The sequence below is a fragment of the Balaenoptera physalus genome, assembly GCF_965194825.1.
Source record: "Balaenoptera physalus genome assembly, chromosome: 1".
Lineage (NCBI taxonomy): Eukaryota > Metazoa > Chordata > Mammalia > Artiodactyla > Balaenopteridae > Balaenoptera > Balaenoptera physalus.
Genome location: NC_138882.1, coordinates 195,823,938 through 195,846,891, shown reverse-complemented (window position 1 = coordinate 195,846,891; position 22,954 = coordinate 195,823,938). Strand labels below are relative to the sequence as shown.

At 59.5% G+C, this 22,954-nt stretch overlaps 2 protein-coding genes and 1 long non-coding RNA gene across 15 annotated transcripts; 1 reads left to right on the top strand and 2 right to left on the bottom strand.

Moving 5' to 3' along the window:
- Positions 1-1,636: 1,636 nt before the first annotated feature.
- Positions 1,637-5,963, bottom strand: MXRA8 (matrix remodeling associated 8). Of its 3 annotated transcripts, none has more exons than XM_082418163.1 (10): positions 5,819-5,963; positions 4,774-4,797; positions 4,370-4,675; positions 4,176-4,277; positions 3,596-4,075; positions 3,306-3,464; positions 3,086-3,122; positions 2,929-3,005; positions 2,755-2,835; positions 1,637-2,578 (listed from the first exon to the last, which is right to left on the bottom strand). In XM_082418163.1, exons 1-10 carry the CDS (start codon positions 5,865-5,867, stop codon positions 2,508-2,510), a joined length of 1,386 nt encoding a protein of 461 aa, XP_082274289.1. In that variant the 5' UTR covers positions 5,868-5,963; the 3' UTR covers positions 1,637-2,507. The 3 variants fall into 3 exon arrangements, with proteins under 3 accessions (XP_082274289.1, XP_082274290.1, XP_082274291.1); XM_082418164.1 differs by having other exon boundaries at positions 1,637-2,575; XM_082418165.1 differs by having other exon boundaries at positions 1,637-2,533.
- Positions 5,246-9,445, top strand: LOC309640154. Of its 3 annotated transcripts, none has more exons than XR_014252073.1 (3): positions 5,246-5,404; positions 5,514-5,688; positions 7,174-8,868. It is a non-coding gene; the product is annotated as an uncharacterized lncRNA (long non-coding RNA). The 3 variants fall into 3 exon arrangements; XR_014252071.1 differs by lacking the exon at positions 5,246-5,404 and adding an exon at positions 9,308-9,445 and having other exon boundaries at positions 5,411-5,688; positions 7,174-8,310; XR_014252072.1 differs by lacking the exon at positions 5,246-5,404 and adding an exon at positions 9,308-9,392 and having other exon boundaries at positions 5,411-5,688; positions 7,174-8,892.
- On the bottom strand, positions 9,020-22,741 carry AURKAIP1 (aurora kinase A interacting protein 1). Of its 9 annotated transcripts, none has more exons than XM_082418364.1 (4): positions 22,616-22,741; positions 22,184-22,273; positions 21,464-21,909; positions 9,020-9,543 (listed from the first exon to the last, which is right to left on the bottom strand). In XM_082418364.1, the coding sequence occupies exons 2-4, from the start codon at positions 22,233-22,235 to the stop codon at positions 9,301-9,303; spliced, it is 741 nt and encodes a 246-aa protein (XP_082274490.1). In that variant the 5' UTR covers positions 22,236-22,273; positions 22,616-22,741; the 3' UTR covers positions 9,020-9,300. The 9 variants fall into 9 exon arrangements, with proteins under 9 accessions (XP_082274490.1, XP_082274489.1, XP_082274488.1 ...); XM_082418363.1 differs by having other exon boundaries at positions 22,481-22,677; XM_082418362.1 differs by having other exon boundaries at positions 22,467-22,674.
- Between the last annotated feature and the right edge of the window lie 213 nt (positions 22,742-22,954).

The window sequence follows — 22,954 nt, the reverse complement described above, 5'->3', positions numbered from 1 at the left end:
AGAGTTTGGCCATAAGTCCCTGAGTCCAGGCCGGGGACCACCCCCAGGTGAACCTAGGCAGGGGTCCTGACCTCCACTCCCCTGGGCTCTGTGAGGTGGGCACCCGCTCAGCCAAGCCTGGGCTTTCTCCCCTCGGGGCTCAGTTTCCCCAGGCAGGACTGCCTTAGAGGAAGGGTACACCATGGCTCTCTTCTGGGTGTTCAGGGTTAGGAAGACTCCGAGAGCTCACCAGGGGCCAGATCCCCCAGGCCAGGCACAAATGGCTGCCAGTCACACAGATGCAGGGGCTCTGATGCCTCAGCTGCACTCCTGCCCCTGAACCTCTCTCCCACCTGACCACCTGACCCTCAGCCCAAGTCACAGGACAGAGGCTGGTAGCCAGAGGCCAATCCCGGGACTGATGCTGATGTGGTCGGGCTGGGGCCCTGCAAGGGGCCTGAGTGTGTGGCCAGAACCTGAGCCCTGACAGGAAGGGCCTCGTCCAGTGGCATGTGGCCACTGTGGGACTGGGGGTCACTGGGCTGGGGGGAGTCACAGCTCCGTGCCCCAGCCTCCCTCCCTGCCTTTGCCACTGTGGGGTCCTTGTGGGGGTGTGATGAGAAAGCAGCTATTTTGAGTTATTGCCCAGGTATTTTACTGTATGACAATCCTCACATCCAGAACCTGGACATTTAGATGAGGACCCAAGCTCAGGATTCCCACCACAAGTTCCTGCCTTGCTTTTTTCCTGGGCACCTTTTAAAATAACCACTCAGAGCTGAGCCCGTGAAAGTCAGTGACTGCTGCTGCAACCACCTTACAAGTTCTAGGTGCTTGCTACCCTGCTGTCCATCTCCTGCTCACTGGTGACCTGGATGGAGGACTGCCCTTCCCCTGGCTCCCCGAGCACACACACCCCCCTGGATCTGTAAGGAACACATTTCATGACTCTATTTCTTTGTGTGAGGGCTTGAAACTGGGCCTTCATCAAAACGACCCCGGGGTTTCACCTCCCCCAGGTGAGAGCTCGGGTGCAGAGGGAGCCACCTGTGGACCGCCCCCCCCCCCCCCCCGCCCCGTGTGGGTGGCTTGTGCTTCCTCATTCGGCAGGTCATGATCTCAGCCCATCGCTCTGGGTTTTCCAACTTAGGGTGACAGTCGCCCCCTCCTGCCCCCTGCTGTCCCTGAGGGCCTTGGAGGATGGGGTCAGGGTTGGAGAAACAGGCTTCTTCCTACCGCAGCTCCCCTCCCTCCCCCTCCTGTCCTGCTGGCACCCCTCTGAGGGCTCTCCCGCTACCTGCTTCCTCCCCCTTTTTCCTCACTCACTGAGCCCATCCTGGCATCTGCTTCTCTTCTCAGAGGACTGAACTAATACAGTCTGCCCTCTGTCCTCACGTCCACCAACATGCTCCCCTCTCTCACGTCCAATAAACCCTCAGAAGAGGATCTGAAACTGCTTCACAACCAGGAGTAAGTACACACAATCAGCTCTGATGTTGCCCTTCTCAGGACACCCAGACCCAGACTTCCCACCCAAAGGAATGGGTGATGACAGTAGGACTTCAGATGAAGGAGAACACTTGGGGGTCCCCAAGGGCCAGACTCTGCCCCCCGGGGAGATGGAGGAGAGCTGTAGAGGCATACCTGGGGCCAAGTCTAAAATCAGATGTGGTCTTTATTGAGATGATAGCAATTCCCCAGGATGAGCAAATGTGGGGTGTCAGGAGTGGCAGCACTGGCCACTCTAAAACCATCTTCACACCCCCTCCTGTCCTCAGCCAGAACAGAGTCAAATGAGGCCTCACCCCCAGACTCCAGCCCAAGGAGGGGCCGAGGGAAGGGAGTCAGGATCAGAAATCACATGGAGCCTAGTGACTGTCAAGGCAGCTTGCTGGAAACAGGGCTGAAGCAGGGTGGAAAGCAGAGAGGGGGCCCCAGGAAGCCGGACGCAGCACAGAGGGACACTAGCCCTGGGCCTGGAGTGCACGGTCCTCGGGTTACCATGCAGAGCCCAAGACAGCCTGGCAGCGTAACTCGGGGTGCCGTTGAGGGGAGCTGGCAGGCAGCTCCCCTAAGGACGGGGCAAGGAAGGGGTGGGAGTGCCAGGCCTGAGGCTGACCCCAGCTCCAAGAATCCCCACTGAGCCCCCTCACGCCCCTCTCCCTGCAGAGGTGGGGCTCCCAGGCCCCAGTGGGCAGAGGCCAGGAGAGCCTGAGAGACTGGTGAACATCAGCGGGGTCTTGGCCATGCGAGGAGGGAAGAGCACCGGCCGAGGGCTGCTGAAGGGGCCCGGCCGCAGTGCCAGCAGAGTCCTAAGGAGCCCACGATCGCATATGAGGATCCGGTGGCCCCCAAGAGGGGTCTGGAGGCAGCCTCACCCTGCACCAGTCCAGGCCAAGTTCCAGGACAGCGGGACCAGCCGCTGGAAGGGGGGCCAGGTGAGCTGCATAGGGGGCAGGAAGAGTCTTCCGAGGTGGACAGACAAGAGCTGGCAGAGCTGCTGGCCCAGCCAGGAGCCCGGGGTCGCCTTATTTGCAGTACTCCTTCCGGAACTCTGGAAGCCAAGGGGACAGGCGGGTGTCTGCCCTCTGCCCCTCTGCTGCGGGGGAAACAGGGCAGACTACCATCAGGACTGCCCAGGGACTTCTGGAGCACTGAGGTGGCAGGGGACTCCTGCCCGCAGGGCTGCCTGGTGTGTTGGGGCTCTGAGTGGGTGGCAAGAGGTACAGCCCAGCTCTGAGATGGGCAGGGGTCTCCCCCCGCACCTCAGCTCACCTTTGTCCAAGTCGATGCTCTTGGCGGGCAGGGGGCTGTGGGACAGCTCAACCCTCTCCTTCAGGAGATTGTTTTTGTAACCTGGTGCAGGGAGAGGGCAGGGTGAGGCCTCAGAGACGTGCCTCCCTCACCCCAGGCCTGGGAGCCACAGTCTGTCCCTTTGGTCTCCCTCACCTAGTCGGATGTCCTCCCTCCTGTAAAGAGCCTGGTCCCTGGCAGCCGCAGCAAACTCCACCATGTTCACATCCTTCCTGGAAGCGGGAGGGTGGTGGGAGGTTAGAGCGGTGGGCAGGTCTGCCTGGTCCCCGGGAGAGCCGGAAGGGGCACTCACCCCTTGGACTTGGACTTCTTGTCGGAGTATTCGTAGCCTGGGGAGGGAGAGTCGTGTTGGGGGCAGCCTCCCCCTTCCCCAGCCCCCCCAGCCCAGGCAACGAGGCTCATGGGGCCCTCTGCTCGGGCCACTGCGCCCCAAGTCCCGCCTCCGGCCGGGGAAGACCTCCTAGCGCTGGCCTCAGCCCCGGCGTCGCGAGCCCCCGCCACCCCCCGCTCACCTCCGCGGCGGCGCTGTCGGGTGGCCAGGATGACGGTGATGAGCAACAGGATGAAGAGCAGCAGCGTGGCCAGCACGTAGCCCAGCTGCTGGAAGAAGTGGGCCCGGCCCTCGGGCACGATGACGTTGATGACGCTGCGGCCGCGCGCCAGCGTGGGGTCTGCGGGGACCGGGCGGGGACCGCGTCAGGGGGCGCGCAGCGCGCCGACCCGGGCCAGCCTCAGCCCGCGGGGCCCTCCCCCCGCAACGCTGGAGTCCCTGATTTGGGGCCGGAGGGGGCCGCAGACGTGCCTCCTGCACCCGGGCCGGGCGCGCCGCTGTGGCTGGAGCCGTTGCCCGGCGAGTCCCGCGGGGGCGGCCGGGCAGCGGGCTCGGTGACCTTCAGGTGGAAGACGCGGCGCTCGTGCAGGCCGCAGTAGTGGTGGTGCAGGTGGCAGGAGTAGGTGCCCTCATCTGCCGGCTCCAGCGGGTCGATGCGCAGCGAGAAGTCGCCGCGCGCGAAGGCGTCCGCCCCCACCGCCACGCGCTCCCGCAGGAAGGGCGGCCCGTAGGCGCGGCGCTCGCCCGACGCGTACAGGTCGAGCAGGCGGTCCGCGCGGTCGTGCGGCACCCCGGGCGGCTGCCGGTCCCAGTGCACTACCTGCTGCGCCTCCTCCAGGTGCCGGTCGGTCCACACGTGCGCGCGGTTCACGCACGTCAGCAACGCGGGCGCGCCGCGCTCCACCGCGAGCACCTCCTTCTCGCCGTCCCAGTGCGCGCCGGCGGCCCCGGCTGGGGGAGCGAGGCCGGTCAGGGACCCCGGGCCGGCAGGGGGCCCGGAGGGAGCGGGACGGGGGTGGGAGCGCACAGGCGGGGGTGGGGGCACACTCACGGTCGTCGGTGACCTCGAGGCGCACGGCCAGGCTCTCGTAGAGGTGGCAGTAATGGTGGTGCAGGTTACAGGTGTACAGCCCCTCGTCTGTCTCCTCCACCGCTACGGACCGGACCGGGGGAACCCAGCGATGAGCTCCGCGGCCTCGCCCGCGCTCCCGCAGCCCCGCCCCCGCTCGGTCCCTCGGGCCGTACCGCGGATGAGCAGCGAGAAGTTGCCGTCCTGGAAGGCGGAGGGGGTCAGCAGCAGGCGGCCGCTGTCGCCCGGCTCGTACACGCGCTGCTCGCCCGCCGAGTACATGTCCACGAGTCGGCGCGCGGGGCCGCCGGCCGGGCCGCCGCTGAGGTCCCAGTGGACCACGCGCTGGCGGTCGTGCAGCCGGTCTTGCGTCCACACCATGCGCGGGCTCTGGCAGCGCAGCACCGCACGGGCGCCGGCTGCCCAGCTCACTGCAGACTCGGACACCACGGAGCTGCCGGGGGTCGCGGGCCCGGCTGGCCCTGGTGGAGAGGGGAAGTGACCGCGGGAGGGGTGAGACCCAAGGGGACAGGTACAGGGTGGGGCTAGCAAGGGTTCCCAGGGGAGGGTGGTCACTAACCTGAGGACAGAAGGACAGAAGAGCCTGGAAGGAGAGGAAGCAAGAGTCATACTGGGGAGGGGTCACCCACCCGAACCGGCCCCCACTTGGCTCCCTGGGCCCCTTCGATAGTCCTCGCTGAGGTCGGTGCTAAGGACACCCTCTTAACAGGTGGGGGTAAATCCAGAGAAGCCAGGGGGGCAGAGGCGGGGGTCTCCTTCCCCCCACCTCTCCCAGGCCCCCGCTTAATCCTCATGGCCACCTGCCCAGGCTGCGGGTGAGTGGTGGGGCCAGGCCAGCTCTGGATGTGTGCCTGTCACCAAGCGCCACATTCAGGAATGGCGGCCACCCTAACCATCACTGCAGCAAGGCCACAAGAGCACCAGCACCTGACACCTCGGGCTGGTTTGCGGGGCTTCTGCACATGCATATCCGGTGTGGCACCTGCCCGGGGCCATGCCGCACAAGCCCTCCAGGGTCTTCAGACGGCTGGCGCCCCACCCAGCAGCCCCCTCGGCCTTCCCGAAGGGCAGAGGTCTGAAGCACGAGAAGGCTGGAAGTGCGGAGTGACCCCACCATCTGCCACCCCACACACCAAATTCCTGCTCCAGAGATGTGGCCGGGTGCCCAGCCGGATGGAGGAATGTGCCGGGTCAGCAGGCCAGCCCGGAAGGGGTGGGGTGGGGGGGTGAGCTCAGGGGCCTGGGAGCAGACCCTGCGAGCCCCCCTCAGTCCCCCACCCACTCCCCTCCTGACAACAGAGAAGCACAGGCCTGAGGGGCGTCCCAGAGAAGTGGGGGGCGCCAGGGACCCCAGGAGGAGCCCCCGCCTTGGCCTCCCTCCCTGCCCGGCCCGTCTCCAGCGTCCAGTGAGGGGAAGTTCTGTGGGACCTGACCTGAGGCCTCACCAACTCCACGTCCTGGGAGCCTTCTCGTGGTGAGCAGCTCCCTCTGAGGCCCCCAGACCCACCCCTTCCCGGCTGAGGCACCCCCCCCCAACCCTGGGCTCGGGCTCAGACCCACCGGCGGCTCCTGCCCCCCGATCCCGCCCCCACACCCGAACTCACTCTGCAGAAGCACAAGTTTCCAGAGCAGGACACGGGCCCGCAGCTCCATGGCGCCTGCCTGGCCCGCCTGGCCCGCCGGCGCTTTGTCTCACTCAGGCTCTAACTCTCCAGAAAAACAGCCCGGCCCCCTCCCCCTCCCCCTCCACAGCACCCGCTGTGACATCACGGAGCAGACCGCCCCCCTCCGCTCCTGCCCGGCCCCTTGGCCTCCCCGCCTTCCCCCGGTCCTTGGTCCTTGGTCCTTGGCCGGCCTGGTGGGAGGTGTCAGGCCTTGGCCACTGTGTTCCCAAGGGTGAGGGGAGTCACTCTGGCTTGGGTCCTGGAGAAGGTGGCAGTAGCCCAGCCCAGAAGGGGCAGGGGGGCCTGAGGGTATGGCCCCAGATGCCTTGTGGGTGTCTGTGACATACATACGGAGCCCTTCTGGGGCCACTGCATGTCTGGGGTTCTGGGGGGAGCATCTCCTCACCAGCACCTCTGTAAGGGAACACGGGCCAAGGCATCCCCCCACTGCAGGCCAGCAGAAAGGCATCCTGGGCCTGACCCCAAGGACCCCAGGCTGCCAGACCACCAGGTCTTCCCGTTGGCCCTGTGGTGACCCTTCGCCTCTGGGGGCTGCATTTCCTCAACTGTGAGGTGGGGATAAGAGTCGCACGGGCCCTGGGGAGGCAGGGGTCCCCTTCCGGAGAGCATGAGGGCACTGCTGTTCATCAGTCATCTTCAGCCAGCCAGGGGGATGAGGGGTGAGGCGCCTGAGAGCTGAGCGGGGAGCCGGTGACCCCCTGTCCTGGTGCCCCACCCCATCTGCTCACCATCAAGAGCAGAAACACCACCCAGACCCGGGTACGGTGCTGCCAGGATCACCCCCCGCCCCTCCCAGAGGGGAGGAAATGAAGGAGGGTATGGGAGCCTTCCCAACAGAAGGCACAAATTTGAAGCTCTGGGAAAACTTACAAAGTCACGTAAACAAATGTGAAATAACAGAGCATGCACCGTGTATCAAACCCACTCTTTCTAGTTAAGCAAACCTCAAAAAAAAAAAAAAAGAAAAAAAATCCACCAAACTACCACAAAAACCCACGGTGCATTTTTGGACTGCCCATTTGGACTGAATTATGGTCACAGGCCCCAGGCCCTGGTGGGCTGGAGTCTCACTCTTGAACCCTGCCCTGGTCCCCAAGTCCTCAGACAAGCAAGGAGCCCAGCCCAGCCAGACTCTTGGGCTCCGGGCAAGGGGAGGAGGCTGCAGCTACTGCAGCAAGAGGGAATGAGGGTTGACAACAGGTAGGACCGGCTGGGAGGACACAGGGCTGTGAGGGCGCCCCACCCCCAACCTAACGGACCCATTTCCTCAGCAGGATCCAGGCCCTGGGAGGCGGAGCCCCCTTTCCAAACTGGAATCAGGACTTGTCTCCGCACCCCACCCCCAGCTCCTCAAGGGCCTTTCATTCTGGATAAACAAGCCCTGCCTGGCTGGCCTTGAGGCCTGGCCTCTCCTCCTGTTTTTCTAACTGGTTTATATTAGCGCTGGTGGCCTCCTTCCCAGCCCTCCTCCCTCCTCTGCGCCCCCGCCCTTGTCTGTCTCTCTCCATAGGCCTCGACCGCTCTACTGCTCCATGTCGGGCCTCTGTTCCTGCCTCTGGCGGCCAGGCTGTCTGTCCTCCTCAGAGGGAAGGTGTCCAGGCAGGGCTGAAGGGAGGCAGAGACGGCCCAGGTCCGGCCCCTCAGTCTGCAAGGGGAGTGGGGTCAGCTCCCAGCGCTGAGCTAGGAGCCTGGAAGCACCCGGGCCACACCCTAAACTCCCTGCAGAGCCCTCCCTGTCTCAGCCCTGCGTGGAGGTCGGTGGATTCCTGGCATCGCAGATCCAGCCCTCGGCTCAGCCCCAGTGCAGAAGTCTGAAGGAGGAAGCACACTCCTGGCACCCCTGGGCAAGGATGGACAGGGCAGGGGAAGGCTGCAAACCCCTCCTCCCTGCCCCATCCTGTTCCCTCTGCTTGAGCCCACCTCCCCGGTCCTTGGCAGGAAATAGCCGCAGATGAGAAGAGGCCCAGGAGAGAACAGACCGGAACTAAACGGCCACCGCAACATCACTGTGGTCCTCCTGAGCTCCAGCCCAGCCCTAGCCGGACCAGAGCCCTGGACCCACATCCCCTCTCCTAGGAGTCCAGGCCAGACAAGGCGGGTCAGCCAGCGACCCCCACTGAGACTGAGACTCAGACTCTGGCTCCAATCCTGGGGACCCGGACATTCCAGGCAGCCAGGATCACTGGGAGGAGAAACCACAGGCACTCAGAGGCACAACCAGACACACAGACACGTGTTTACACATGCTGTCATTCAGCAAACGCTGCGCACCTACTGTGTGCCAGGCACTGGGATTCAGCACTGCACCGGATGCCAAGCTCCTGCCCTCTTGGAGCTGTTAGAGAGCAGGCAGCCTGCAGACCCAGTTGCTGATGAATAAGGTCATTTTAAACACGGCGAGATTAAAGCAGGTAAGGGGCTCCCTCCGCCAGACCAACCAGGACAGCCTCTCGGGGACCCACACCCACAAGTGAATAGCTAGGCTGGGGCCCAGGAAGCTGCCTGCCGGGTAAGGGAGAGCGTGCTGGGCTCTCACGTGAACTACGATGAGGCCTAAGGGGGTTTACGTGCGGGAGAGATGTGGTCTGGTGATGCAGGAAACGCCAAGATGGTTAGTTTAGAGCTGTCAGGATTTAGACGAACACACCAGGGAAATGGACAGAGTTCTGAGATGCTCCCCAGGGCACCCAGCCCGTTTCCTCCCCAAGAGTGTGACCAACCTCGGCGGGATAGCCCTTCGCACCCACGTGACAGACGTGACTGCAAGTTGCTCCCTGAGTCAGAGTATGCATCTAGGCAGCTGAAAAGCCTCAGCTTCTCTCGCCCCGCTGGGCTGTGAAAGGGCCCATGGGGTTGACCAAGTGCAAAACCCTGAGGCCCCAGCCACCACCACCCCACACCCCCGCCCCCGCAAGAAGAAAATGGATCTCAGTCCTACAACCGCAAGGAACGGATTATGCCACCCACCAGATTAGCCTGGAAGAGGACCCCAGGTGAGGACGCAGCCCTGCCGACACAGGTTTCACCTGGTGAGACCCTGGGCCGAACTCCCAGCAAACTCACATCCAGACGCGTGCCCCATGCAAGCCACGCGGTAATGAACACGTTGTGGGAAGCTGCTGAATTTGTGTTGATTTTTGATGCAGCAACAGGAGACAAATGCGACTGTCTCCCTGAGCAAAGCAGGGGCAGGACTTAAAAGGACAAAAGCACAGGTCTCAGGGATGGTGCCTCGTTAGGGACTGGCTTGTGGGTGGGTCGCTGAGCAGCAGGGTCCCCGGGGTGTCCTCGGGAGCTGCACTGACCCACCATCATCAGCACGAGGTGAGGCCAGAGCGTGGTGCCGTGTCACAGGCCACGGCACTCGCCATTTCCCCCTCACGCTGCTTTTCTGCTCATTCTCACCAGGTCTCGTAGAAGCACCAGGTCACTTGTGAGTGTGTTGGTCCTTCTTCTGGGGACCTGGTGGCCTGCCCGGTGCCGGGGCTCACCCGGTGAGGCAGAGGCTCTGCAGGCCCCGTGTCCGAAGAGCCGGGTGTCCCGTGGAGGCTCTCTTCTCCTTCCGGTGGAGACCACAGGTCAGACAGAGGCTGGGAGATCATCAGTCCACTGAGACGCTGATTCGAAAATACAGACGAGAAAATCTGGAAATATAGATCCATTATTTCATGGGCCAGCCCTTTTATCCTGAGAAAATGTCAGGGAGCCAAGATCAAGGATTTTAGCGGTCGTGGTCAAACCCACATCAGTGGTTTCCTGCGTGGCATTAACAGGGTTCAGGAACCCCTCACTGTACTGCGCTTCACAGACCCTGCCCTTTTCACAAACTGAAGTTTTGGGGTGACCCTGTGTCAGGCAAGTCTATCAGTGCCATTTTCCCAACAGCGTTTGCTCACTTCATGTCTCTGTGTCACACTTTGGTAGTTCTCACATTATTTCAAACCTTCCACCAGCAAAAATTCTGACTCGCTTAAGCCTCAGATGATGGTTAGCATTTCTTAGAGACAAAGTAGTTTTAAATTAAGGCATGTAAAATTAAAAAAAAAAATTATGGGACTTCCCTGGTAGTGCAGTGGTTAAGAATCCACCTGCCAACGCAGGGGACACTGGTTCGAGCCCTGGTCCGGGACGATCCCACATGCCGCGGAGCAACTAAGCCCGTGCGCCACAACTACTGAGCCTGCGCTCCAGAGCCCGCGAGCCACAACTACTGAGCCTGCAAGCCACAACTACTGAGCCCGCGTGCCACAACTGTTGCCACAACTGTTGAAGCCCACGCGCCTAGAGCCCGAGCTCCACAACAAGAGAAGCCACCGCAATGAGAAGCCCGCGCACCGCAACGAAGAGTAGCCCCCGCTTGCCGCAACTAGAGAAAGCCCACGCGCAGCAACGAAGACCCAACGTGGCCAAAAATAAACAAATAAATAAATTTTAAAAAAAATTAAGGCATGTACGTTTTTTAGACATAATGCTATGGCACACTTAATAGCCTACAGTTTAAACATCACTTTTATACACGCTGGGAAACCAAAAAGTTTGTGTGCCTCGCATGACTGCGGTGGCCTGGAACTGAGCCCGCAGCGCCTCCGAGGCCTGCCTGCGTCCCCCCTGCTTGGCTCATTCTGTTCGTGAAGGTGCAGGGGCGCCGGCCGGCTTGTATGGGTCATAGACTCGAACCATGACCTCAGGCTCCAAGGTTGGCCTCTGTATTTTCTTCTCTCCCATCACGCCAGAAGTGCTTCCTTATCGTCCTTAACGATTCATCAATTTTGCAGCCAGGAATCGAGGACCACAGACTGACTCCTAGCAGATTTCACCCGTGGTGCCTTCACTGCGGGAGCTGTCACAAAGTCCCCAGGTCCAGCTGGTTGCTGGCGCCTCGGGCAGGCCAGGGCTGACAAGCTTAGAGCAGCCATCAGGCCGGCTTCCTGGGGGCCGCGAGCGCTGCTTCCACATGGACGGGCGCCCCGGGTCCCTGGCGCCTCACCAAGGAGATTTACCTTTAAACGCGACGCTTCAGCGAGGGAACCCCTTCCCCACAGGCTCTGGCGACACCGAGGCTCCTCTCAGCAGCTCTGCTTTATGAAGAGGGGCTCGAGCTCCCCACAGAGGGTGTGGGGGAAGCCACGGGAGGGAGGGAGGTCCGCGGTGTCCTGCCCACAACACAGTCCCTCAGCCACCCCGAGGCCTTGACCCGGCCTCCCTGCGGCCCTCGGCACGGCCACCAACGCCCTCGACCCTGCAGCCTGGAGGGCGCCCACCTGCCCTGCCCGCCAGCCTGCCAGCCCAAGGACTCCTCTGCTGTCGGGGTTAGGGGGGTGGGAGAAGTGGGGGTGAACCAACCACCAGACTCCCCGAGCTTCCCGGTCCCGACTGGACCCAGGGCCACCCCTCGGGTACCACCGTCCTGAGCGGTTTCCTTCCATCACTTCCCACAGAATTTTCAGTTTTTCTGAAGAATCACTGGCTTCACATCTGTACTAAGAGTTTCTTGTGATATTTTCTCCTGAACTCTGAGGGCCAGTTGAATGAGATCCGTTTACAGACACTTCGTTACAGCCTGTGCTGTCTCATGCCCACACCACCTCAGCGAGACACGTCCAACTCCCCTGCCTGCCCTGTGGACTCGGGCCGGACTGCAAGTTCCGGGTCATCTGCTTCTGGTGCACAGGGGCCCCCGGCCCTGACCTGGCCCCTGGGGACAGTGTGGCAAGTGTCTGCCTGTCTGGTGAGGCTGTTTCCTGTCGCGTCAACAGTCAGGGACCCCGGAGACGGCCCCCGGGAAGCCACCGCTGCCGCCCGGCCGCACAGAATGTCCAAAGGCCAGAGAGCAGAATCTCTTTTAAGGTGTCACGTACTTCCCCAGGATTCAGTCATGAGAGTGTGTTTACCTCACAGAGCCTTCCGACCTGCAGGTACTGGCGGGGAGGGCCTCACAACACAGCAATCAGAGCCATCCTCGCCGCGCACGCGAACGTGGCAGCTTCCCGCCGACGCGAGATCGCAAAGTTGCTCCAACACAGTCATAACAACATTCCTTTTGTGTATAAATAGTCTGACTTTCCCATATTACGGGCTTCGTAAACAGGGGGGCTTCCAAACTTGCGAAGAGGTGGTTAAATATGGCAGTAATAAATATATTCCATTGTCTGCACTGTTCTTCATTTTACCCAAGGGAGGAGGCCTTGTGTTGCCAATGGCGGTCTGGGGGAACCCCAGAGACAGGTGAGGTTTAAGACACGTTGTCAGTTTTTCGAAGTCTGGATCTCAGGCCTGAATTTGGGGCAGGCACATCGTCACTGTTGACCACACACAAGAAATGATGATCATCTTGGCTAGAGTTTTAATCCAGGTAACAACATCTAAAACAAGCACAGCACTGAATGATTACTGGGAGCGTTTGCCATCTTAGAAACAAGGACCATCTGGTAAAAGAGAGTCAAGTCGTGGTGGGAACTTGAGGGGGACAAGGGCCCAAAGGGGGATAAGACTGGGGGAGAGAAATACACTCCCTGACCCAGCAGAGGAAACAACAGCTTTTCTTTTTGTTTAGAATATGCTGTGCATGTAAAAGACAACTCTTTTTCTCTTTATTACATAATATATACACTTTCTCCACTTAATGATGTTGATATACCTCTCTATGAATGTTTATTATAAGTACACAAATATTTATATTGTTATTGACAAATTTAAACAGAGAGCTTTAGCTTACGTTAACTGTATATATCACACAACGTATGTTTTAACTTTACCATCCAAATTAGACGTAATTTGGACAAAGAATGAATATTTTTAGATAGTAACCCACTATTTCTGTAATCGCTCTTTGTGAATTTCAGTATCTTTAGAAATGCTCCAGATATCTGCTGCATAACAAGCACCTTAAAACCACAACCCGGGGGCAGGGATGAAGAGGTGGAGCACAGGGGATTTTTCAGAGCAACGAAACTGTTCTGTACGATCCACCGTTAGGGGGATTCACAGCACCATGCGTTTATCAAAACCCAATGAACTGCATGGCACAAAGAGGGAATCTTAACGTGTGAGAAGTCTAAACAACTCATTTAGGTGGTCAGGTAATCAGAATGTGGCCAAGAAATCTGGCTGACTCACCAACGGGGTAACATCACTGAAGGGGTGTGGAAGTACCAACCTGAGGGCCTCGGGAGTGAGCAGAGCCTGTGACTAAAGGCAGAGGGCCTGCACGCAGCACTGTGCTTGAGCTGACACGGTGTTTCCCACCGGCTGTGGTTTATCAGCTCTGATACTGCCGTAGGGGACGTGGACCAGACAATCAGGTGACAGGTTACAGAAAAGCAAGAGAGGGGCTGGGATGACCCACGAGGTCAGGATCACAGCTGGAGACGCTGCGTGAAGTCACGTTCAGCGTAACACAAATAAAGGCGGACGCCTGCGGCAGCAGTTTTAGGTGTGTGGATGCGTGGTCGGCTCTGTCATCTGAGAAGGCCCAAAAGCAGTGAGCACACCCAGCTCCAGATCAAAATGGTTTCTAAGACCATTTCCGATACAAGGAACCAGGGCTCCTCGGAGAAATGGCTGGTCTTAGGGTGCGGGAGGGAACACGAGATAAGCCTGGAGTGCTGAAAAGCAAGGAAGTGCTAAAAAGTGAATGATGGGGACTTCCCTGGTGGCACAGTGGTTAAGAACCCGCCTGCCAATGCAGGGGACACGGGTTCGAGCCCTGGCCCGGGAAGATCCCACATGCCGCGGAGCAACTAAGCCCGTGAGCCACAACTACTGAGCCTGCGCTCTAGAGCTCACGTGCCTAGAGCCCATGCTCCGCAACAAGAGAAGCCACCGCAACGAGAAGCCCACGCACCTCAACAAAGAGTAGCCCCCGCTCACCGCAACTAGAAACTAGAACGCCCGCGTGCAGCAATGAAGACCTGACGCAACCAAAAATAAATAAATAAAATTGATTCTTAAAAAAAAAAATTACTTGAACTTTTTCTAATACAAGTTGTTAAACTCCACATTTTCCAGCCCAACATTTAAACAATATTAATGTTTATATGACGTAGTCTCCTTGGCAATATTTGCTCTCTGCCAGAATTCACATCTCTCTGCTTCTTATCCAACGATCAACAATTGTCCCAGGTTTTATTTTTTTAGCTGTGGATTCTGCAAGAAAATGACTTTTTTTTAAAAGGGTGAACACTTCTAAAGCATTAGAAGTTCAATTCCTTTTTTCTTTCTGGAAATCTAATGTTCTCTATTTTAAATCTATGAAAGCATGCATTAGTCTATTTAAGCCATCAGCATGGGAGCTTTATAATCAATATACATTATTTTGGTTTCCAGGAAGACAGGGAGTTATACTAAAATGCTCAGAGAATGTCCCCAGTCATACGGCCCAAGAACCTAACAGAATCTCAGCCAAGACCCTGGGACTTGGGCCTCTATCCTCCAAGGCTGCCCAGTGGATGGGTCTCAACATGCTTCCTGTGCTTCAGCCCAGTGTGGACACATCTTCACACGCTTCGTGTGCTTCAGCCCAGTGTGGACGGGTCTCAACACGCTTCGTGTGCTTTAGCCCTCATATTGTCCCATCTTTGGCCAGTGAAGCCCTCTGCACCCTCCTGGCGCCTCCCGTGGCCTCTGACATGAAGAGACACAGCAGGTTCTCGTGCGCTTCCTGCCACAGGCCTGGCGTTAGGGTTTCCAGGTAAACATCGCACAGGACATACTGAGAAATTATTTGTTGTTTATCTGAAATTCAGATTTAATTAGGGGCCTGTATTTTTATTTGCTGAAGTTGGCAACCTTACCAGGAACTAGCCATGTCTCCAAAGAGTCCTGGCTCCCACCAGAAGTGGGGGAGGGCACTTAGAGCCACTTCTGGGGGTCTTGGTTGGTAGACCTCACTCTCAAACATAAGCACACAGCCAAGTGCCACCAGAGGAAGCCCACTGACGTGGGAAACAGAGGCCAAAGTCAACAGAGGAACGCACTTGGGAGAAACAGAAACTAGACTTGGCGGTGGGGGGCAGAGAAAATATGTAGCATTAACATCCCCACAAGGAGATGCCACCACACCCATGAAACATAAACAGGGCACCACTAAAAACACTCAAAAATCAAAAGTCTCTTAGAAATTAAGAAGGTAACAGAAATGAAAAAAATTCATTAAATGGATTAGAAGAAAATGTTGAAGATGCCAATGAGATAGAATATAGAAGAGAAAATCATCCAAAAAACAGGAGTTTCAGAAAAAGAGAAGAAAGAGTGGAGGAAATGACAACAAAACGGTTTGAGAAAAGGTCCCAAAACTGAATCCCAGAAGGTTAGGAGTTTCCAGATTGAAATGGGCTCCCGTGGGGGCGAAAACAGATCCACACCAAAGTATATATGTCACTGGGAGTGTCTCCACCAGTGAAGGAAAAGAGGAGCTTCGAGAGAGAAAATCACAAAGGCTCTGGACTCAAATTGGGTTCAATTTTCTCAACAGCAACACTGGGAACCAGAAGACAACAGAGTGACACCTACAGGGTTTTATAGGAAATAATTTCCAACCTAGAATTCCATATCCAGCCAAACTGTGAACCAGGAAACAGGATCCAATAAAGATGTCTGCAGATTTGCAAGGTTTCAAAATTTTCTCTTGTGTTTCTTTCCGCAGGAGACTGGAGGATATGCTCTTTCAAAGTAAGGTAAGGAAAAAGGAAAAAAAAAAGTAAAAAATGAAGGGAAAAAAAAGGGAAGGAAAAGGGAAGACGAGGGATCAGGGGAGCAGAGAGTCTGCGAGAATCCCCAGGGTGAAAGCTGGGCCCAGATGTGATGGGCGAACAGCCAGCTGGACAGGCAAGAAGTCCAGGAAGAGACTTCACTCTGAGATGAACGAACCTCAGCTGTTTCTGGGAGTTGGGCTGAGAACTTGGTGTTGAAATTGTGATGAGGGCACAGAAAACTAAAGCAACTGAAAAGAAAGAAAAAAAAAAAACAACACAATTACTGATTCCAGGGAAAACAAAAACTCACAGGGAAGGAAAAGCAGTGACAGTGTCTCCTTTTATGGTTACAGTCACGTGAACACAGACACTCACGTCCCCCAACTCACAGGCCACCGAGTCAGAGGAGGGGCAGTGAGGAGGGGCAGCACATGACACCCACGAGGAAAACAAAATGTAGTGCCACGACAGGGGACACAGGTTCGAGCCCTGGTCTGGGAAGATCCCACATGCCGCGGGGCAACTAAGCCCATGCGCCACAACTGCTGAGCCTGCGCTCTAGAGCCCGTGAGCCACAACTACTGAGCCCACGAGCCACAACTACTGAGCCCGCACGCTACAATTACTGAGGCCCACGTGCCTAGAGCCTGTGTTCCACAACAAGAGAAGCCACCACAATGAGAAGCCCACACACCACAACGAAGAGTAGCCCCCGCTCGGCACAACTAGAGAAAGCCCGCACACAGCAACAAAGACCCAATGCAGCCAAAAGTAAATAAACAAATTTATTTTTTAAAAAATTAAGTTTTGAAGTCAAAAAGAGCTGAATCATGGCTTCACAGCCATGTGACTGTGGGCAAGTTCATCTCTGTACTTAAGGGTCCTCCCTTATCAAACAAGGTTCATTATAGATTTGTTGTGACATAAGTCCTGTAAAGAACCTAGCACAATGCCTGTGGTGAAAGGAATCACTCAAACATGTCAATTATTAACTGTTTAAAAACATAATTCTTATTCTACAATCTATCTCTGACGCACCTTTTCTCAGAAAGCCATTCTAGGATGTACTCCACGAAAACAAGAAAGTAAACCACAAGGCAGGAAAACACGGCATTCCAGAAACAGAGGCTCCAGCTGATGAGGCCAAGGGTATCCCAGGGAGACCCTGCTGGTGCCATCAAGGGCCCGGGGCAGCCCAGACAGGGCGCCAGGAGGGCGGCTCCCCCTGAACAAGAGTCACTCGAGGAGCTGGACGGAAGTGAGAGTTTTTAAATTCTGTCAGCAAGTTTGGAGCTGAGTTAGTGATACATAGAAAAACGTACAAAAGAAAAAACAAGACTGGAGGATAAAGAGCTGAAAGAGAAAGGAGATACAAGCTTGCTGAGCCGTGAGGCCATTTACACTGTGGTGGGCTACACCTGGAGGAGGCCGAGGCCAGCAGAGGAGCTGAAGTTGCCGGCCCTGGGGCAGGCTCGGGGTGGGTGAGGTGAGGTGAGGCAGGAACTGACAACTCCACGCTGGGCCACGTACGATCCTACCTGGCCGGCAAATTAACAAATAAGAATTCAACTGTAAATACAAAGTAACAAAACCAACAAGAACAAGCAAAGCGAAAGGAGAGGGTGCCCTTGCCCGGATTCACAGGGACGCCCAGGTCTGAGCCCCAGAGGACCCTGTTCACGTGAGGGCTGTGGTGTTCCCAGCCCTTGGGGACTCCAGGCTAGACCCTTGGCGGCCTCTGGGGCCTCCTCCACCCACAGCGGGCCCTCGGGGTGGCCGGGTCCACTCGGCAGGACTCCCGGCTGAATCAGTCTCCTCCCCTGCACCTCAGATCACCTACACCAGGGTGGCGAGGGTGTGGGGTGCCAGGCCACAGGGCAGTCACCCCTATCCGGTGCTCCCAAATTCACTGGGTCAATCTACACTCCACACAACACAGGCACGATTAATGCCGGCGACCCGGCTCACCCCGATCGTGAGTCTTGAGGCTCCCTCGGAGGTGTCACAACTCCCACCCAGCCTGCAGGCTGAGGCCTCCCCTCCTGCTGGCCTCAGGGGCCCTGACGGCGCTGCCACCGCACAGCTGAAGCGAGGGGGCTGCCGACCCGGTGCTGCCCACCTGAGTCTGCAGTGCTTCCCTGCCTACTCAGCCGGGAGAGGTCCTCAAAATACGCACAGGCCGCCCACACCCCACACAGAGAACTCCACTTTGGGAGGTGGCAGTCTCAGCTGGGGTGAACTCGAGCCCCAGCCCTGTTGCACGGCTGACGTGTGACCCCCAGGTGACGACCCAATGCCACAGCTCAGCCTCCTCGTCCAAAAATGGCCCAGCAGTGCCCTGTGAGGCTGAGGTCAGCACTAGAGAGAATCCGACAGGGAGCACGGGCTGTCGCCTCCCGGCCCCCACCCTCAGGCTAACTCCAGACCCAGGTCTGGGCTCCTCCGCCCCATCCTGGGGGCTGCAGCTCAAGAGCCCTTCAGCGGCTTTTTCCAAAATTCAGACCTGGAGAGGAATGTTCCCTGCCTCCTCTGTCCCCCCAGGTTCCAGCATCCTTCCAGGCAAGTTCAGCGGACCGCGGCCAGGCCAGGGGAGTGAGGCCAACCTCTGCCCCACGCCGAGGCCCTCTGCCGCCCTCGCCAGCCTGCAGGCTCCGTGGACGGCGGGGAGCACAGCTGTTCGCATGCGGTTTGGGGGCGCACACGTATGTGCGCGTCTGATTGGGGCAGGGGGCCGGCCCCTCCCAGGGCCCAGCGTCCAGCCTCACATCCTCCCGCAGGGCTTGAGCCTGCCTGGCTCCCTCTTTGGCCCACTGTGTGGGCAGGAACGCCCAGGCCAGAAGACACTGGCCGTGCCCCAGGCACGGAGGAGCACAGGGACGAGGGGTGGCGGCTGAGCTCACTGAGGTGTCTCCTCACTGGGTCCAAAAGGCAGATCCCCGTCAGGGCCCAAGACCACCCCCATCAGCTCGAGCCCTCGCCGGGGCCTCCTCCGGCTGAATCCAAGCCCGAGGCGCTGCTCTGGGTTAAGGGCAGACCACAGGCCAGAACCACATCACACAGGAGGGGCCCTCACTCCGCGCCCCGCCTCAGGGGGCGCCCAGGGCTAGAACAGGAGGCAACGGGGAGGAGGAGCTGGGGGAGGGTGGAGGCCCCATCGGGAAGAGGGGAGGAGCAGCCCCTTGCGGTCCGGGAGGGGCTGCAGAGTAAAAATAAACCCCCAAACCACCTCCTGAGATCGTGGCTGGGGCCCAAGGCACCCAAGCCACGGGCAGGATGAGGTCTGCACACACGAGCTGAGGCAGCAAGAGGGCTGCCAAGGTGCAGGGCCTGCAAGGCAGGGGAAGGCACAGGGACTGAGGAGACAGAGCGGGGCTGGGCCAGCTCAGGAGCCGACCCGACAGGACCGGTGACCTCAGGATCAGGGGCCTCGACCACGGCACCACTGACGTCCGGGGCCACCTGCTCTCGGGCAGGGGCTGCCCTGTGCACTGCAGGGCGTTTCACAGCATCCCCGGCCTCCACCAACTGTGACCCCCACTGTGACAACCAAAACTGCCTCCAGATGTAGCCGAATGCTCACTTAAGAACCACTGTTGTGAAGGAATGGTGAGGTCGCGAGGCCTGGAACCAGTGGGAAGCCTGCCTTCTGGGGGCGCCCCAGCTGGCACCCACCTCACGGTGGAGGAGGCTGGAGCAGGTGACCCGGGTGCCAGGGCCCTGTGGCGCTCTGCCGGCTGGCAGCCTCCAGGCGTCTGGGTCTGCACCCCCCTGCACGGGCCGGCCAGTTGCATCCCCAGCACTCATGGCCCCAGCTGAGCTTTGTCTCCAGACTCAGCCAGGGAAGGGTGGGGTGAGCCACGGGGCAGCTCCCGCAGAGGTGCTGGAAGGAAACACCGGGAGCAGCTGCTCAGCGGCCGTGGGCGTCAGCCAAGGGCGTCACTGGCAGGCCAAGGCCCTGCTGGGAGGCCTGGGGGAGCTGGGGCCAAACTTGGCACCAAGAGGGCATGGTCCATTCCACCCGAGGGAGGCTCCACTGCTGAGGCCCAGGCCCTGGCCCTGGGACCCCTGCCCCACCCACAGTTGAGGAAACTAAGACCCAGAAAGGATGCCCGTGTCCTGGTCCTCAGCCGGAACCCCAAGGGCTGCCAGGAGCCTAATCACTGCCCCCTAGTGGCCACCCGCAGAAGCAGTCCTGTGCCCTCAAGGGCCTCTGGTCTCCTCCAGGTCAGGGTCAGCGTCACCCTTCTCACGTCCACTCCACACGGCTACTCTATGAGCCCATCTCCCCTGACGGACAGGGACTCAGGCAGGCCCCACGGTTAGAAGCCCGCTTACCCGGCTGGCAGGCACGCACAGGACAGGGGCCCACCTGGCTCACTGAAGCATCGGGGCTGTCCGTTCCCTTCCAGGAGAAATGCTGGGAAGCCCGTGTCCAAGCACACCCCCTGCCCCCAGATCTGCTCGACCTGCAGGGAACCCAACCCAGGCCACAGACGCATCTCTGACAAAACACAAGGAGCGCGCACCGCCCTGGTGTGAAGCGGGTCGGGGGCATCAGCAACAGAACTGTGCCCCTCGCAGACGCCACTCTGGGGCTCAGGAGAGACGTACCCACCTTCCCCTCCTTGAACCCAACGTCAGGAGCAGGGCAGACGCTGAGGATGAGAACGAGCCTCACCCGCACTCACGGCCTCTGACCAGCTCCTCCGCCTGCAGTCCAGCCCCCCAAGCCTGGATACAGAGGCCCAGGGGCCCCCCACTATTAGCGATAACACGTTCCCCTCCACACAGGAGAAACCTGGAATATCTGAGGACCACTGGCTCACACTAAGGCTCTGGGCTTCCCCAGCTCTATAAACGGCACCCCTTCCTCAGCCGACCCGATCCTGAACCTTCCAGAGTGGGCCATCCCTTCCTGGTGAGCCCCTCACCACCCCCCTTCAGGGCCCCAGAAAGTGGCAGAGGCCAAGGAGCCCACAGCAGGCCACGGATCCCCAGCTGCAGCTGAGCAGGACGGCTCAGAGAGTCACTTGAGGCCCAGGTAGCAGGACCTGAAGGACCCCAGCCATCATCTCTGAGGACAGGGCGTCTTTCCTGCCTCCCCTCCCCATCTCCCCAGTGAGGCCCTCTCTGCCCCCTCAACTGTGCGGGTCCAGCTGCACGCATGTTTTTTTTCCAATAAACAGGTCTTACAGCACCACACGATGCATAGTTGGTTAAACCTGGCACCACAGAGGAGCGCTGACTACGAGCTCTGCTCGGGTTTTTCGACTGCACAGAGGGTCAACCGTGTACCCTAATCACACCACCACCTCCGTCGGGGCACTCCCTAACCTCCAAGCCGGTCCCCTTGGCACAGTTCCCATCTGCGTGCTCTTCAGGGGCAAGGCTGGGACTCTTCTCAGTGTCCCCACAGCACCGGTTCGTGAAGAGCCAGGCTGTCACTCCTGCAGCCCTGGCACCAAGACAAGGGCCAGCTCGGGGAAGGGACCGCCAATCTGCCACCCAGAGCCCTTGTGTCTCTTGTAACAGCAGACGCTGGCGCCAGCCTCAACCCCAAGACAGCTCACCCCAGGCAGAAGAGGGTCCAGGCCAGCAAAGATGGCTAAGTTCTCCGAATTTTTATTACAACGGGTCATCAGCAGTAACAGGGCTGTGGGAGAGACACACGAGACTCATTTGCCCTTCAGGTAGATCTTGGGGGTCTGCCAGCCTGCGGGGGCTTCCTTCAGGCCTGCCTTCCGCCAGATGCGCCTCAGGTCTCTCTCGAACCTCATCTGCGAGGGCAGAGGGAGGGACCACCAACAGGTCTGCGGCACAGCCACGCACCTCAACCACCCTGCCCAGCTCTGGGCCGAGGGCCCTCACTCACCTGCTTCCGTTTCAGGCGTCCCTCCCTGACCTTCCGCCGCAGGAACCGGGTCCTGTTGACCAGCTTGCGGTACTTGTGATGATTCATCTTCCGCCGGCGGATCTTGAGCACGTTCTTGCACTGTATCTGGGGCGCGTCCCAGACCTCCTTACCCCCCTGCGCGACCCCTTCCCCCCCCTGGCTGGGCGGACACTCATAGACTTGGGCTGGAGACACAGTCCCTGGGGCCCCAGCGTCCAGTCTGGGCAGGAGGTAGCGAACGGTCAGCCAGCTCTCCAAGGGGCTGATAGACATCTTCCTGGGGACCAGCATCTCCTCAAGCTCCATGTGGACCCGCCTGTCAGGAAGGGAGGCAACCCCACTTGGGCCTATTGGTTGCATGCTGTAGCGAGGCCTGCAGGCATGCCTGCCCAACACCCCGCAGACAGGCCAAGGCCCACTGCAACCTGCAGGAGACAAAACGGCACAGTTAGTTACCGCTCGTGGGGCTACATGACCTACGCACGGCCACCGGGCCTGGGGAGCAGAACCTCCTGAAGCCCTGCTGACATTCTCAGGCCCAGACTTCCCCTCTGTGAAATCTGGACGTTTACGAGGTCGTTTGTGGCCGGGCCCCGCCTCCAGCTGGTGAGGCACAGCAGCGGGGGGGACTGAGCTGCTGACCCCATATTCCTAACCCAGGTGCGCCTCCCGCCCATCTGCCCCCACGGGGCCTCTCACCTGCCCGGGGAACAGCCCTGAGCAGCTGGGAGGTCAGGCGCACCATGAACATGGTCTGTGCTTGGCGGCGGCCCCAGGCACTCAGCGGAGCTGGAACACAGGTGCACGCCTAGGTCACTCCGGGGACTCCGGTCTCGCCCTGATTCCTGCACCCCGTCTCCCTCACCACCCTATCCCACCACGAGGACGCTGCTTCGAGCACGGCTCCCTCCCTCAAACCCTCCGCCGCTCCCCAGCTGCGCGACTCTGGGCAGGTACTGACTCTCCCTGAACCTAGTTTTACCCCGAGGCGCCCACCGCGCGGGTGGTGTCGACGCTCGGGTCTTAGGTCCCGAGCCCCAGACGGCCGCGGCCGCCTCCGCCGTCCCTGGAGCCCGCACGCCGCGGCCTCACGCCGACTCTTCCCAGACGCAACCGAAAGGCTCAACTGACCATTCCGCCGCCGCGCTCAGGCACTTCCGGTCCGTACCTAAACTGGCCCCCAGCCCGCGTGCGGCCGCCCGCTGGTTCCCACGGCCAGCGCCCCCTAGCGCCCCACGGCGCCCTGCTCCGCGTCGATGCAGGTCCCACCCGGCCCAGAAAGCGACGGTTTCCGGCCGGAGGAGCCGCCCCCCGCGCCCCGCCCCAGCTCCTCCCACGGCTCGCCGGCTCCGCCTGTCCCTTGCGGAGGGCTAGAAAACTACATTTCCCACAACCCCGGGGGGGGGGGGGCCCTCTGCGCCTGCGTGGCCCAAACTCCCGTCGCCCCCCGGACTGGTCAGGGGCCCGTTG

Coding starts and splice junctions, on each gene's coding strand:
- MXRA8 (XM_082418163.1), bottom strand. CDS start 5,867: ATGGAGCTGCGGGCCCGTGTCCTGCTCTGGAAACTTGTGCTTCTGCAG. Junction 4,076..4,175: donor CCTCGAGGTCACCGACGACC/GTGAGTGTGCCC, acceptor TCGCTCCCCCAG/CCGGGGCCGCCGGCGCGCAC. Junction 2,836..2,928: donor GAGGGAGGACATCCGACTAG/GTGAGGGAGACC, acceptor TCCCTGCACCAG/GTTACAAAAACAATCTCCTG.
- AURKAIP1 (XM_082418364.1), bottom strand. CDS start 22,235: ATGTTCATGGTGCGCCTGACCTCCCAGCTGCTCAGGGCTGTTCCCCGG. Junction 21,910..22,183: donor CAGGGCTGTTCCCCGGGCAG/GTGAGAGGCCCC, acceptor TGTCTCCTGCAG/GTTGCAGTGGGCCTTGGCCT. Junction 9,544..21,463: donor GACGCCTGAAACGGAAGCAG/GTGAGTGAGGGC, acceptor CTATATTTCCAG/ATTTTCTCGTCTGTATTTTC.